We start from the raw sequence: 13,652 nt of genomic DNA, 5'->3' as shown, positions 1-13,652 counted from the left end.
CGTGACTAATGCAGTTCTTCCTGACTGACTTTAATTTCTGCCCTGGAAGCCATGCTCTGTGTGCATATTCCTGACCTCACTGTCTGTCAGAATTCTAAGCTGACATTTGTCCTTTGGCCCATGCCCCAGTGCCTACACAGGGCCAAGCTTCCTCTCGTAAATCCCATCACCCTTGCGAGAGCACTCTTCACCCCAGCGGCTCAGGGGAACACCAGGCACCTGGCCACGTGTGTGCTGCACATGGAAAGGTAGGGGGTGCAGGCACACAAACAGCTTTGAGGTGACTCTTACCCGTTTCATCCGGACGCTGCGGCGCTCCAGAGAGTTTCGAACAAAAGGTGGCTTTTTAGACAGGGTGGAGCTATCACTATCACTCCGATTCAGCTACAAGAGAAAAGTCAAGAGAAGTTCAAGATGGTAAAAATGCATTCTGGAAAGTGCTCTGAGACAGGGAAGAGGCTGGGTTCCCCTACTCAGCCAGTCCTTCTTCTCCTTGTGTAGTTTCCTATCTCGGGTTCCATTCTGACGTTTCTTTACATGTGAACACTCATTGGGTACATACTATGTATGACGCATGCCGCCATTTGTATATGTCAGTGCTAATTGAAACGAATTGTCTTATTGAATTTGCCCAAGAACCCCATGGGATAGGAGTGTTGCCATTTTATGTTGAGGACACAAAGGCTTAGGGGTCACAGCACTTGCTCAAGGCTAGTGAGCCCATGAACTTCCCAGCAGGTGTGACAGCAACATCAACCTGACCTGTCACTCACAGAGCCTATCTTTATTGGGTTAAATAGGGTCTTTGTCACAACGAACATTTGCAGCTAGCAACATCGCTCTGTGGTAGAGTGCTTGCCTAACATGTGCCAGGCTCGGGGTTCCATCTCCAGCACTGAAAAGAGGGTTTGAGAGGAGAAATAAAGAAAGAAAGAAAGAAAGAAAGAAAGAAAAACAAGAGAAGAAAAGAGAAGGGAAGAGAACAGATGAGAAAAGAAAAGAAGGAAAGAAGGCAGGCAGGCAAGTAGGTCAAGACACATCCCTCAGGGACAATGTACTCAGAGGGGATGGGGCAGACAGGTGCTGTAAGTATTAAACTCATCACCCCTATGCTGGGTCAGTTAACAAGCAGGACAGCAGTCTTATAATACTCAAGTGTGGGAAGCAGCAGGAAGTGAAACTCACTGTCTCTACCTGCACTCACTTAATGTCATCAAGGACCCCAAATCAGAGAAATGAACCACGTGACCCGGGTCACGCTGAGGAACACAGGATGGAGCCTCCCAGCAGAGACTCTTTCTGTGGCTGACACTGGGCCAGCAAGAGGGGCGGCTGACAGCTGCAGTCTAGGAGGCCCCAGGAAGCCATTCAGGAGGTGGCTCTGAGCGACGCAAGGCTACAGGCTGTGGAGTCGGACTCCGACTTCACAATGGTCACCGTGTGCCCAGGAGCAAAGTGCTCTGACTCTGGATCGCCGCTCTGCATCTGTGCAAAGGGATGCACAACTGGCCTGCGGGGTCGCCTATAAGACCAGACGACACAGAAATGCTTTCTTGTCCCACAGAGGAGGGGAAGGTGTTGCTGATTAGTATCTGAAATCTCATCCTATGCACAGAAACCCCCACCTCATGTTCTTGTTGGGAAACAAAGTCCATCTCCCGTTAGGGAAGCGGAAAGGACCCACATCTTGTTTTCTTGGCCTTTCTTGCCGCTGGAGGCAGCCCCTGGACTGGGCTGTAGCTGTCTATCAGGGGCACCTGCCCTAGGCTCTGAATCACAGCGTGGGTTACTGGACCCAACTCTGTCACTGTGTCTTCTGCATTTAAAATAAGCTGCTGTTGTGTTCCACGTTAGTATCTTGGGGGAGAAGAAGCCATAGGTGGTGAGCAGGAGAGGCAGCACCCAGAGCTTCTGTGGCTAGAAGGGCAGGAACCTGGTGGAGTAATCGGTATCTACGACACACACGCACTTAAAACAAAGGAGCTGGGCTATGTCCTGCGGCAGCACCAGGGATGAACCTGCCTGACTGGCTGTGCCATGCTTTTGGCTATGTCTCGGCCTGCCTCGGTCCTGCCTGATTTCTTAGGTTAGTTCTACAACCTCACAATCATGAGATGAGCTACTTGCTTTCCTTTCTAAAAACTCCTTTCCTGAATAGACAGCTCACAGGCTATTTCTGTGGTTTACAGTTCGGGATGCGGAGGGGTACGGGATTTGGTAGGAGGAAGTAAAGTGCCAGCACGCACAGACCGGAAAACAAGGAGCTGGCTGAGCAGTGGCAGTAGGGTTTATGTATGTGTGGGGGGCACAGGGCAGCCCTGACATTGCCTGCTGGGATTTGGTAGTGCTCATTTGGTGGGTGCGGGACAGCATTTATAAGCAGGTGCTATCACGCCTGGCTTCACTCATCTCACAACTGGAAGCTTTGTACACGGAGTACTCAGACATTGAGAACTCCGGTCACTGTTGTTCTCCTCCCACGATAACCAGGTAAAGGGCAGGTTGGCATTCAGAACAGGACCTAAGGCTCACCCTTCTGTGACGAACTACTGGAACATTATGAAGGAAGGTTCTGTTCACGTTTCTACTTATTACTCAATGGTTCCAGAAGGAGGAGAGGAAGGAAGGGCATTGACATGTCATCTGAGCCCAGTTCCCAGATAAGGTATGCACACATCCTATGTGTGCCATCCCCATGGAAGGTTGGGAGCAATGGCTGGATCCATAGCCCTCAGCATCCAGCATGACCCTCCTACTTGGTTCGGTGCTTAGATGTCGCATGCACTGCATAATGAAGGAAAGTGGGCTGGCCCGGGAGGGTTGTACAGCAAGGAAAGGATGTGAAGAACAAAGCACACTGCAGGGCCTCAGGAGCAGGTGGGCCACACAGCAGGTGAAGGGAGGGGCCTGGTGGAGTGAGTGTGAAAGCGCCCCAATCTCACCATCCAAGGGCAGGATGCTCTCAGGGCCACCCACGCACTGCCCTGAGAACGTGAGGCCTGTGGCCCCAGAAAGCCCTTCTATTTTCAAAAGGGAGGGGACGAAATGCCCACAGGCTGTGGAACACGAGGAAAGGCAGGGTGGGGTTGCATGAGGAAGAAATAAGCGGGTGGAATTATACTAACAACATAAAGTACTGGTTACTGAGCCTTTCCCCTGCTTTATCTAAAACAATCCTGCAGGCTGGAGATGTAGCTCAGTGGTAGAGTTCTTGCCTGGCATGCACAAGGCCATGGGTTCAATCCTCAGCATCACACACACACATACACATACACACGCATGCATGTGTGTGCAAGAAAACCCAACCAATCCTGCAAGAAAACAACAACAAACCCTGTCTAATGCACTGAGAGCAAGTCATGGGCTTTCTGTTGCAGAAGCACTTATTTTCTAGTGTGTTTCCTGCACTGTGGGCCTGCAAAATAGTTAATTTTGTAGCAATTCAAAAGCAAAGGGCTACCAGCCTCATGTTGCTATTGTCCAGTTAATCTTCGCCTAGAGTCCCTTTAAAGGCAATTACATAGAGAATAGCAAATGTAGAGGGAACTGCGGGATAAAGAGCATTCCAGTAAACCAGGCTTCTACTTCTAGGCTGTCACTCTGGCTGGACTTTTTCAGGTTTCAGGCCTTGGTTGCTGGGTGTCCTGCTTGGCTTTTTGGATCCCTAACTCCAGGCACTTCACAACTATTTCTTTAGCTAGTACTGTTTTTTTTATTGTTGCTGTTTTAAAAATAATCAGTTTTCCAAATGTACACAAAAGAAGCTGGGCGTGGTGGGGCACACCTGTAATCCCAGCAGTCGCGAGGCTGAGGCAGGAGGATCGCTGCGAGTTGAGATCAGCCTGGGCTACAATGTGAGCTCAAGGCCAGCCTGAACTGCATAGGGAGACCCTGCCTCAAAAAGACAAAAAAAAAAAAAAAGTACACAAAAGCTAAGACAGGAATGGGGTGAGGAAGCACATACCTATAATCCCAGCATTCTGGGAGGCTGAGATAAGAAGATCCTAAGTTTAAGGCCAACCTGGGCAATTTAGCAAAAAAGTCTCAAAATAAATAAAACTTTATTTTTTTTATTTTTTATTTTTATTTTTATTTTTTGGTACTCGGAATTGAACTCAGGACCTCACACTTGCCAGATAGGCATGATGCCACTGAGCTATATTCTCAGCTCAAAATAAATAAAACTTTGCCAGGTGTGGTGGCACATGCCTGTAATCTGAGCACTCGGGAGGCTGAGCCAGGAGGATCCTTGCGAGTTTGAGACCAGCCTGGGCTACAAAGTGAGCTCAAGGCCAGCCTGAACTGCATAGCGAGATCCTGTCTCAAAAACAAAACAAAGGGGCTGGGGATTTAGCTCAGCGGCAAAGCGCCTGCCTGGCAAGCGCAAGGTCGTGAGTTCGGTTCCCGGTACCGGAGAAAAACCAAAAAAAAAAACCAAACAAACAAACAAAACAAAAAAACTTTAAAAGGTCTGGAGATGTAGCCCAGGGTTCAATCCCTGGTACTAAAGAGGAAAAAAAAAAAGTGAGAAAACACGTATTTAATCACTAAACAGAAGTAAATACAACCGCTATTTTGGTCCGTAACCTTTCAGCTTTTGGTATGCATGTTGGTATTATGTATTTATTCCTTATTGTGTGCATAAATTTTATAGCGCTGGGGATTTAACCCAGGGCCTCATGCATGCTAGCAAGCACTCTGCTGCTGAGTGACATCCCTAGCCCCATACTTTAAAATTTTTTAATCGTAAGAGAAGTCTTCTTCTACCTACTGCTTGTGAAATGCTTGTTTCATGATACGTTATTTTCCTATGGTCAGTAAATAATTACAATGATCAATCAATCAATCAATCAATTAAAAAACTCAGTCCTAGGAAATGGATCTGTGAATCTCCCATGGGGAAACTGAGGCTTGGTTAACCTACAGGGGGAAAGCCAAGCACATGAGCGTCATCAGACGTGCACCTCGAGCCAGTGGGGCTCTGGGCTACCCAAGGGGAGGACAAAGGCACCACACACTTGCTTACCCGGCACACGTACTGGCTCTGGGGTCCAGGGGAGAAGGTCTTTGAGCGGATGATGGTGCTCCCCCGAAGGAATGGCCCTGACGAAGGGGCACCTACCCGCCGGTCCTTGGGCCGCACCACTGTGGGGGATGGGGCCACAGCATCTGTGTTGGTCTCCTTGTCCATCTGAGGAAAAAGCCAGAGTCTTGAGGCCCCCAGTGTCCATGGAGTCTCGGCCCCTCACCGGAAGTCTACTTAGTGACCTGCCACTCTTGTCATTTTGCCTTTGGCTCACTGGGCTTCCTCACTTGAGGAATGGCCCAAAATTCTGCTGCGGCACCCCATGGCCACACACTTTTGGGGCACAACATGCAGCTCTAGCCCAGGGGCCCTGGCTCAAATATGTAGGGTGTTCAAGCACAATCTTCCTGCAGGCGGAAAGACCGCAGAGCTCTCGCCGTTACTGCGCTCAAGAGCAGTAGGGAAATGGGGCAAAGGGACCTGACTGGACTCCTTTTTCCCATTGCACTTTCCACACACTCAAATGAAGAAATACACTCCTGCCAAGCCTCTGAGCCTATCTGCAGGTCTACGGGTCCATTTCAGACAGAAGGAAATGGAGGCCGGACAGGGCCGAGTCATCTGCCTAAGACCACACAGCCGAGAAGCAGTGGTGCAGGATCGGAGGTGAGATTTGTGTGACTCCAAAGTGTAGCACTGAGCATCCAGAGAAATGGGGAACATGCAGGAGGCAGAAGAGAGGTCAAATCAGCCCCTCCTGCTTACCGTCACCAAAGTGACCTGAAGCCCAGAGGGTCACTCCTAAACAAGCTACTGCAGGCCATTCAGAGACGGGCGTGACTCAGCTCCAAACCTCTCTGGCCGCTTACGGGTGAGGTCTAATGGTAATGTTCCCATCGCCACACGGAAGGACAGCGCCTCTTACCTTCACGGCTGGGTACCCGTCCGTGTCTGGTGAGGGCTTCTCAGTGAAAACATCCTCTTCCCCCTCTTCCTCCTCCTCAGCCACTGCCTCGTTCTCGCTGGTGTCTTCCTCGTACCTCCTGTGGGGACAGAACACTGTGGCCGCCCACCCACAGCTCATCCATCCTGAACTGCATGTGGGGCAGGGCTTCCAAGCCTCTTCGTGATCGAGGACATTTTTATTTTCAAAATTCCTAATTTCAGGCTGAGGATGTAGCTTAGTGGCAGAGCTTTACCTTAGCACGTGCAACACCATGAGTTTGATCCCCAGCACCACAATAACACTGATTGTATTGAGGTGTAATTTAAACACAAGAAAATACATTTTCAATGCATAGTCTGCTGAGTTTTGACCACTGTACACACTTGTATAGGCACAACCACATTCAAAATATAGAATATTCCATTACCCTAAAACGGTCCCTTATAGTCTTTCCCACCTAATTTCCCCTACTACTCCCAGGCAACCACGGACGAACTCTCTGTTGTAATAGATTACATTTTTCTAGACTTTGATATAAGTGGAACCAGACAGTATATACTCTTGTCTGTGGTTTCTTTGACTTTGAAGTTCACCAAGTTCTGACAGGTATCAGTAGTTGTTATTTTTAATACCTGAGTAATATTCCATTGGATGGATATATTGTGGCTTCTTTAGCTACTCATCAGTTGAAGAACACGTGGACTGCTTCCACTTGTTAGCCTTTACAAATAAAGCGTCTAAGAATATCCATGTGCAAATCTTTCTATTAGATACAGGTTTTTATTTTTCTTGGATATTATATTAGTTGGCCAGGCTGCTGAAATGAAACACCAGATTGGATAGCTTCAACAACAGAACTTTATTTCTCATACTTTTGTGTGTGTGTATGTGTCTTTTTTGAGACAGGGTCTCGCTATGCAGTTCAGGCTGTTCTTGAGTTCACTTTGTAGCTCAAGCTGGTCTCATACTTGCCGTGATCCTCCTGCCTCAGCCTCCCAAGTGCTGGGATTACATGTGTGTGCCACCATACTGAGCTATTTCTCATAGTTCTGAAGGCTAAAAATCCGAGATCAAGGTATCAGCAGGTTTTGTTTCTCCTGAAGCTGCTATCCTTGGCTTGCAGATGGTCATCTTCTCCCTGTGTCCTCAACAAGATGCTTCTTTTGTTCTTGTACATCCTGGTGTCCCTCTTGTTCAAATCTCCTCCTCCTCCTCTCTCTTTTGGTTCTTCTTCATGGTACTGGGAATTGAATCCATGGGTCTTTGTGCTGGGCTATATCTCTAGACCTTTTCATTTTTAATTATGAGACAGGGTCTCCCTAAATTTCCCAGACTACCTTACCTCGAACTCAAGCTGGTCTCATACTTGCAGTGATCCTCCTGCCTCAGCCTCCCAAGTGCTGGGATTACATGTGTGTGCCACCACGCCCAGCGATTTCTGGCCCTTCTCTCTCAGCCTCGTAGAGTGCTAGAATTATGAGAGTGCACCACCATGCCTGCCTTTTTTTTTTTTTTTTTTTTGAGAAGCAAGAGTCTTGCTGCTTTGCCCAGGCTAGTCCTACACTCATTGTTTTTCTGCCCCAGCTTCCCAAGCAGCTGGGATTACAGGCTTGTGCCACCAGGCCTAGCTCCAAAGTTTCTCTTCTTTTTTTTTGGTCTTTTTGAGACAGGGTCTCGCTATGCAGTTCAGGCTGGTCTTGAGCTCACTTTGTAGCCCAGGCTGGTCTCAAACTCACAATGATCCTCCTGCCTCAGTCTCCCAAGTGCTGGGATTATAGATGTGCAACACCACGCCTGGCATTCCAAAGTTTCTGTTCTTATAAAGATACTAGGCACGCTAGATTAGTTCTCCTCTAAGTTTAATGGATTTATGTTGCCTTAATTACCTCTTTAAAAACTGTGTCTCCAAATACAGTCACATTTTGAGGTACTGGAGATTAGGAGTTCAATGCAGGAATTTGGGGGATACAGTTAAGTTCATAACAGATACACAGTTTTTTTTTTTTCCTCCGGTACCGGGAACCGAACTCACGACCTTGCGCTTGCCAGGCAGGCACTTTGCCGCTGAGCTAAATCCCCAGCCCCCCAGACACACAGTTAAGAGCAGGTTTGCAGGACTGAGGATATAGCTCTGCGGCAGAGGGCCTGCCACTCTTAAAATGCCAAGTTCACGCACTAGTGCTGGGTTCCAAAAACAGAAAAAGAAAGAATAGTATTGCTGGGCCATCAGCAAACGTGAGTATATCCTTTTATGAAACCCACAGATTACAAAATTTCTCCAATGGAATGTTTTTCATTTTATATTCCCACCAGTAATTTAAGGACAGTTCCAGTTCTTCATCAACACTTGGTATTAGTTTTTAACTAATTTACTTTTTGAGATGCTCATGATTGAACATAGAGTTAGCTCTAGCAGAGAGCTACACACACCACAGTACTTTTTTTAACTTTAACTTTAGGCATCATACTAGGTGTATATTTGCATCTTATTATGGCTTTAATGTACATTTTCTTGCTAAGAAATTTTTTCTGCATTTATTAGCCACTCACATATTTTCTTTTGCAAAGCATCTATCAGAATTTTTAGACCCTTTAAAAGCTGTGATGTCTTTCTATTACTGAGTTATAAGAAATCACCACATATTCAAGACAGAGACCCTTTGTCAGATCCAAGTAGAACAAGTATTTTCTAAGTGGTATCTTCCAAAGAGCAGAAGTTTTAAACTGTGATGAAGTCCTATTTATCTATTGTACATTTTATAGTTTGTGATTTTTACGTCCTAAGGAGTCTTTACCTTCCTCAAAGTTGCAAAGAATTTCCAACACTTTCTTCTAGAAGTTTTACAGTTTCTGTTTTCTTCTATGCCCCCTTTCAGACTGTTAAACATGAAGTGAAACAGGTATCAGAGTCAATTTTTCCCCATTATGAATATCCAACTGTGCCAGGATCATTTGCTGAAGAGCATGTACTCTTGGTGATACCCTTCATAACATCCTGCTCTCTTAGGCTCCAGGGCTGGAACGATCTGGTGTGACAAATGGACTGCATGTGTTCCGCAGTCATTTATCTCTATTCCCATCTTGACTGCTCAAAGACGTACATAACTGCCAGGCTTCTAACCAGCACGAGCCAGTGTTACCACGCTGAGCTGGAAGAATTCCAGTCAAAAGCAAAGAACTTGACATCCAGTTAGCTGGCTTAGTGAGGCTTTGGTAAACACAAAATTTCCCTGAGGATTTTCTCAAGCAGGAGAATAAAACTTGGATCTCCACTACCAAGCCTGTGATTAAAACTCCCCAGTACTTAGATGAGGTCCTGCTAGAGAGGGGACTTTGCTCTCCCACCTCAACTGGCCCCAGCAGCCTCTTGTCTTCTAATAGAGGGGTCCCCCAACAAGTGAATGAACAGAAACATCTCCACAAAGAATTCTGCAGGAGCCACACCTGCCAGTACTTAATGAGGGCTTTATATTCCCTCTGTGCAATGCTATGACCTAATAGTGCTCAAGGAGATCACTGCCATTTCATAAATTCAAAAAGTTAAGAAGGAGCAGAGGGCTGGTAGACCTTGTCCAATACCACAGGCTGCTAAGTAGTGGAGGCAGGTTTCCTGTCTGGGATTATCCAACTCCACCAAGCACCAGATCAGTATAGGAATCTCTACACCCTGGGTCTCGTACATACTAGGCAGGCCTTCTAACACTGAGCTGCATCCCTGGTCCTTCAGATTTTTTTCATTTTGGGACAGGGTCTCACTAAAATGCCCAGGGTGGCTGTCACGGTTTGGGGTTTATTTGCAAGGGGAATAATATAATACAGGACACATATTTTATATGATTATTTATAATAGTCACCCAAAGAATGATATATAAAAGAGTGCAAGAAATCTGTCCACATACTAAGACCAAGGAGTCTAGCCGAGGGCCTGGATCCCATGGAAATGTCCTACGTGAGTCCAGCTGAAGACCTAGAGCCCATAACAATGTCTCCCACAAGTCCAATTGGAGCACCAGAGTCCATAACAATATCTCATGCAGGCCTGTTTCACGGATCTGCGCTGAGGAGCCCAAAGATCAGTGGTGGAATCTAGGAAGTCTGTGCCAGTGGGATGAAGGATCTGTGCTAGCAGGCCGAGGGATCTGCACCTGGAGCCAGGAAGCGATGTGCAAAGTAAGAACCAGAGCTCCCCTGAAAAGTATCACAGCCATCCTCAGCAACATTGAGGCCCTGAGCTCCTCCGATGATAAAGACGGCTGAGTTCCCATCAGGGAAGCCAATGCAGCAAGCTTCTCCAGGAGGCCGCAGTGCATCATCTTCCCCTCCAGTGCCAGGAAGCGATGCTCAAAGTGAGGACCAGAGCCCCCTGCAAAGTGAACCGAAGCCATTCTCAGTGCCAACGAGGTCCCAAGCTCCTCGAAGGATGAAAATAGCCAGGTTCATCAGGAAAGCCAGCATGACGAGCTCCTCCAACAGAATCAACAGCTCCTTACAGCTTCTAGCAGCTCCCAACAACCTTTCAGTTCCCAACAGCCTAGCCTTTTCTCCTCCAGTTCTGCCTCTTATGCTGTTGGCAACAGTCCCCAGGTGGGCCTCCCACACCCAGCACCATGCTTACTCAGTTTAGCTGGGGGTTCTAACTGGACCACCAGTTGTCAGTCCACTACAGTGGACTTGAACTTGTGATCTATCTACTTCAGCCTCCTGAGTACTGAGATTACAGCATGTGCCACCATCTCCTGCTTTTTTCATTTTTTTAAGACAGAGGCTCTGTTTCAGTTGCCCAGGTTGGCCTCAAACTTGTGGTCCTCCATCCTCACTCTCCCGAGTAGTTGAGATTACAGGCATACACCTCTGCACTCTTTCGTTTCTTCAATTTGACTGTGAATTCGTATTCTTTCCTTATGCTGTGTGGTGCTGAGGATCAAACAAGGGGACTTGAGCATGCCGGGCATGGGCTCTACCACTGAACTACCTCCTTAGACCTTTGACTGTGACTCTGGAAGTATTCCAGGACAGAGGAAAAGAAATCACTCAGTATTAGTTATCAACAGCCAAATAATTAAAAGAGAGAATATCTTTTTGCCTATTGCAGTGGTGGAAAAAAAAATCTGATAAAATCAAGTGTAGGTGAAGGTACAGTATAGGAAACAGTAGGAATTACCTGGAGGGAGTATAAGTGAGAGCACACAATTTACACTATGGAGGCAGGTTAGCAACATCAGCTAAAACATTTTAAAAGTCTACATTCTTCATTAAGTATTTTGATTAAATTGAGTGTCCCACAGGGTGTAGGTTAGGGATACTATCAGGTGTTGCTGGAGGGAGGATTTACTATGCTGATACAATCTTATTTCAAAACTCTTCCACTCTGTCTGTTAAAACGTAAAGCACACATGTCCTGGGACCCAGCAATGCCACTTGCTGGTATCTGCCAGACACCCACATGTTCCCCACAAATATGAAGATTTTCTCCTCTTGCATGGTTTAGGAACAGATTCTTCTGTGTTTTCTAATACTCTTCTGTTTTGCTTGTGAATCTTTAAAAAAATGTTTTCTGATTATATGAGCTAAAGAAACTCAAATACTGTAAATAGAGTGAGTAACAATGACATTGTGGGCCTCTACCCATGAGTCCACAGCTACGGAGGCCCAGAAGGCTAGTTAACGCTCCAGAACCAAAAGCAGCCTTCAGCCTGGGGGAAGGGGCCACAGATGGACTGACCCCAGGACAGCAGCTCAGGGATCTCCAGCCTTCTTTGTGAGGCAGCGGCTGGGAAGTTTGAATGGCAGGGGGTGGGGAGACTGGGCCACAAAGGGAGAAAGAACAGAAGCGGTTGCTAGGAGATGGCTTGAAAAGTCTCAGCACAAGCTTGGAATCTGGTAGGAGCCACTGATCTTGTGCCAGGGTTTTGGGAGACAGGTCCTGGGCCTATTTCTGGCACCAGACCTTCGCCTGTGTGAACTATCGTATGGTGCAACGCAGCAATGCCAGAGAGGGAAAGCAAGGGACGGGAGAGAGAAAGAGATTAAGACAATGTGGAGAACGCTAAAACAAACAAAGGGACATACAAAAATTCCAGGAACCTCACTAGACTCTTTTATCACATGAAATAGTAAAAGAATAAAACAGGACTCAGCAAACCACAGCCTGTGAACCAAATCTGGCCCGTTGCTTTTTTCTGTTTGTTTCTCAACAGTTCAAGCTATGAACGGGTTTTGCATTTTTAAATCACTGAAAATAATCAAAAGGAGAATAATTCATGACAGGTGCAAGTGATACGAAATGCAAATTTCAGTCTCCGTAGAGGAAGCGTCAGTGGAACGCAGACAGGGCCACTCATTTACCTAATGTTCATGGCTACTTCCACACCACAGAGGCAGGCTCAAGGAAACACGCCAGACGCAGCCCACAAAGTAGACAATATTTACTATCAGCTCTTTCCACAAAACATTTGGCGACCTCTGGAGTCAAAGACATTAAGGGAAGGCTCCATTTGAGACTAAATATATAATTGGAGGATGTAACAATAATAATATGAAAGAGTTACTGACCCTTCCTCTGGGTCAGGGTCTGTGTTAAGCACTTATCATGCATAATTGTATCGAATCTGCAAGATACTGCAAGACACAGTGGCTATTTTTTATATCTATTTCACTGATGAGGAAACAGAGTGTTAGAGTGCTGGCTCTCAGCCCAGGCTGCATAAGAGAATCACCCCACAGATCAATTAAAACTTCTAATGCTCAGATCACTCTAGATCCTGCAGGAAGTTGGGTGAGTGAACCTCCAAATCCATACCTGTGTGAACTCAGAGCCCGGGCACTTCAGACTGACGTACATACTTTCTCTAAATAGCAAGATTCACCTGATGTGCTCATTCCTAGGTGGGAATTACCGTTTATTTCTGGAGGGTAGTTAGCAGTTCTACTTCTCTTCTTCCTAACACTACTTTTATCATGTGTTGCATATCTGCTGTCTGCACTGCGTTTACTGTTTGCCAGTGGCTTCCCCTAGTCACCGCCAATAACCCTGGAGAGTCAGTACCATCTCCTGGTTTTCAGATGAGCCTTAGGCAAGCTGGGAATGAGCTAAGCACGGCTGGGCTTCCATAGTACTGGGAATGCTCTGCTTCCTGGTTTGGTTCCTGAGAACTCACTGAGCTGTGGACACTTCTGTCACCTTTCCCATTTGTATGTTATACTGCAAACACATTGTATTATACTCAAAGTTACATGCGAACCTTTATTACAGCATTATCCACAATAGCTGAGATAGGTGATTAATTTAAGCCTCTATCAATTTTTGAACGGATAAAGAAAATTATGCTTTTATATATACAGGAATGATTTATGTATGAATTATACATATGGATGGATTACTACTGAGGCATAGATCTTGTCGTCTGTGAAAACATGGGTAGAGCTGGGGGACGTTCTGTTAGGAGAAAGGAGAAGGCAGGCGCAGAACGACCAACACTGCACAGTACTATGTGTTCCCATTGGCATATGGAATATAACACAGTTAATCTCATAAAAGAGAAAAGTAGAACCGCGGTGACCTGGGGCTGGAGCGGGGAGAGTGGACGGGAAATGGAGAGAGATTGGTCAATGGGTATAAAGTTTCCATTGGAAAGGAAGAATAAGTTCTAGTGTGTGAATTATGTAGGATGGCCACGGTCA

General features: G+C 46.5%; 1 protein-coding gene across 2 annotated transcripts in view; it reads right to left on the bottom strand.

Moving 5' to 3' along the window:
- The window catches only part of Wwc1 (WW and C2 domain containing 1), a gene marked incomplete at its 5' end in the record, with an annotated part of 166,521 nt that overhangs the window by 11,863 nt on the left and 141,006 nt on the right, over positions 1 to 13,652 (bottom strand). For both annotated transcript variants that reach the window (XM_005376298.2, XM_005376299.2), the window contains 3 exon segments: positions 292 to 384; positions 5,027 to 5,191; positions 5,952 to 6,069. In XM_005376298.2, coding sequence (XP_005376355.1) covers positions 292 to 384; positions 5,027 to 5,191; positions 5,952 to 6,069 — 376 coding nt within the window.

The sequence above is a fragment of the Chinchilla lanigera genome, unplaced genomic scaffold, assembly GCF_000276665.1.
Source record: "Chinchilla lanigera isolate Chin_1 unplaced genomic scaffold, ChiLan1.0 scaffold00007, whole genome shotgun sequence".
Taxonomy (NCBI): Eukaryota; Metazoa; Chordata; class Mammalia; order Rodentia; family Chinchillidae; genus Chinchilla; species Chinchilla lanigera.
Note: the sequence above shows the minus strand (reverse complement) of the source record. Positions and strands in the feature narration are given on the sequence as shown.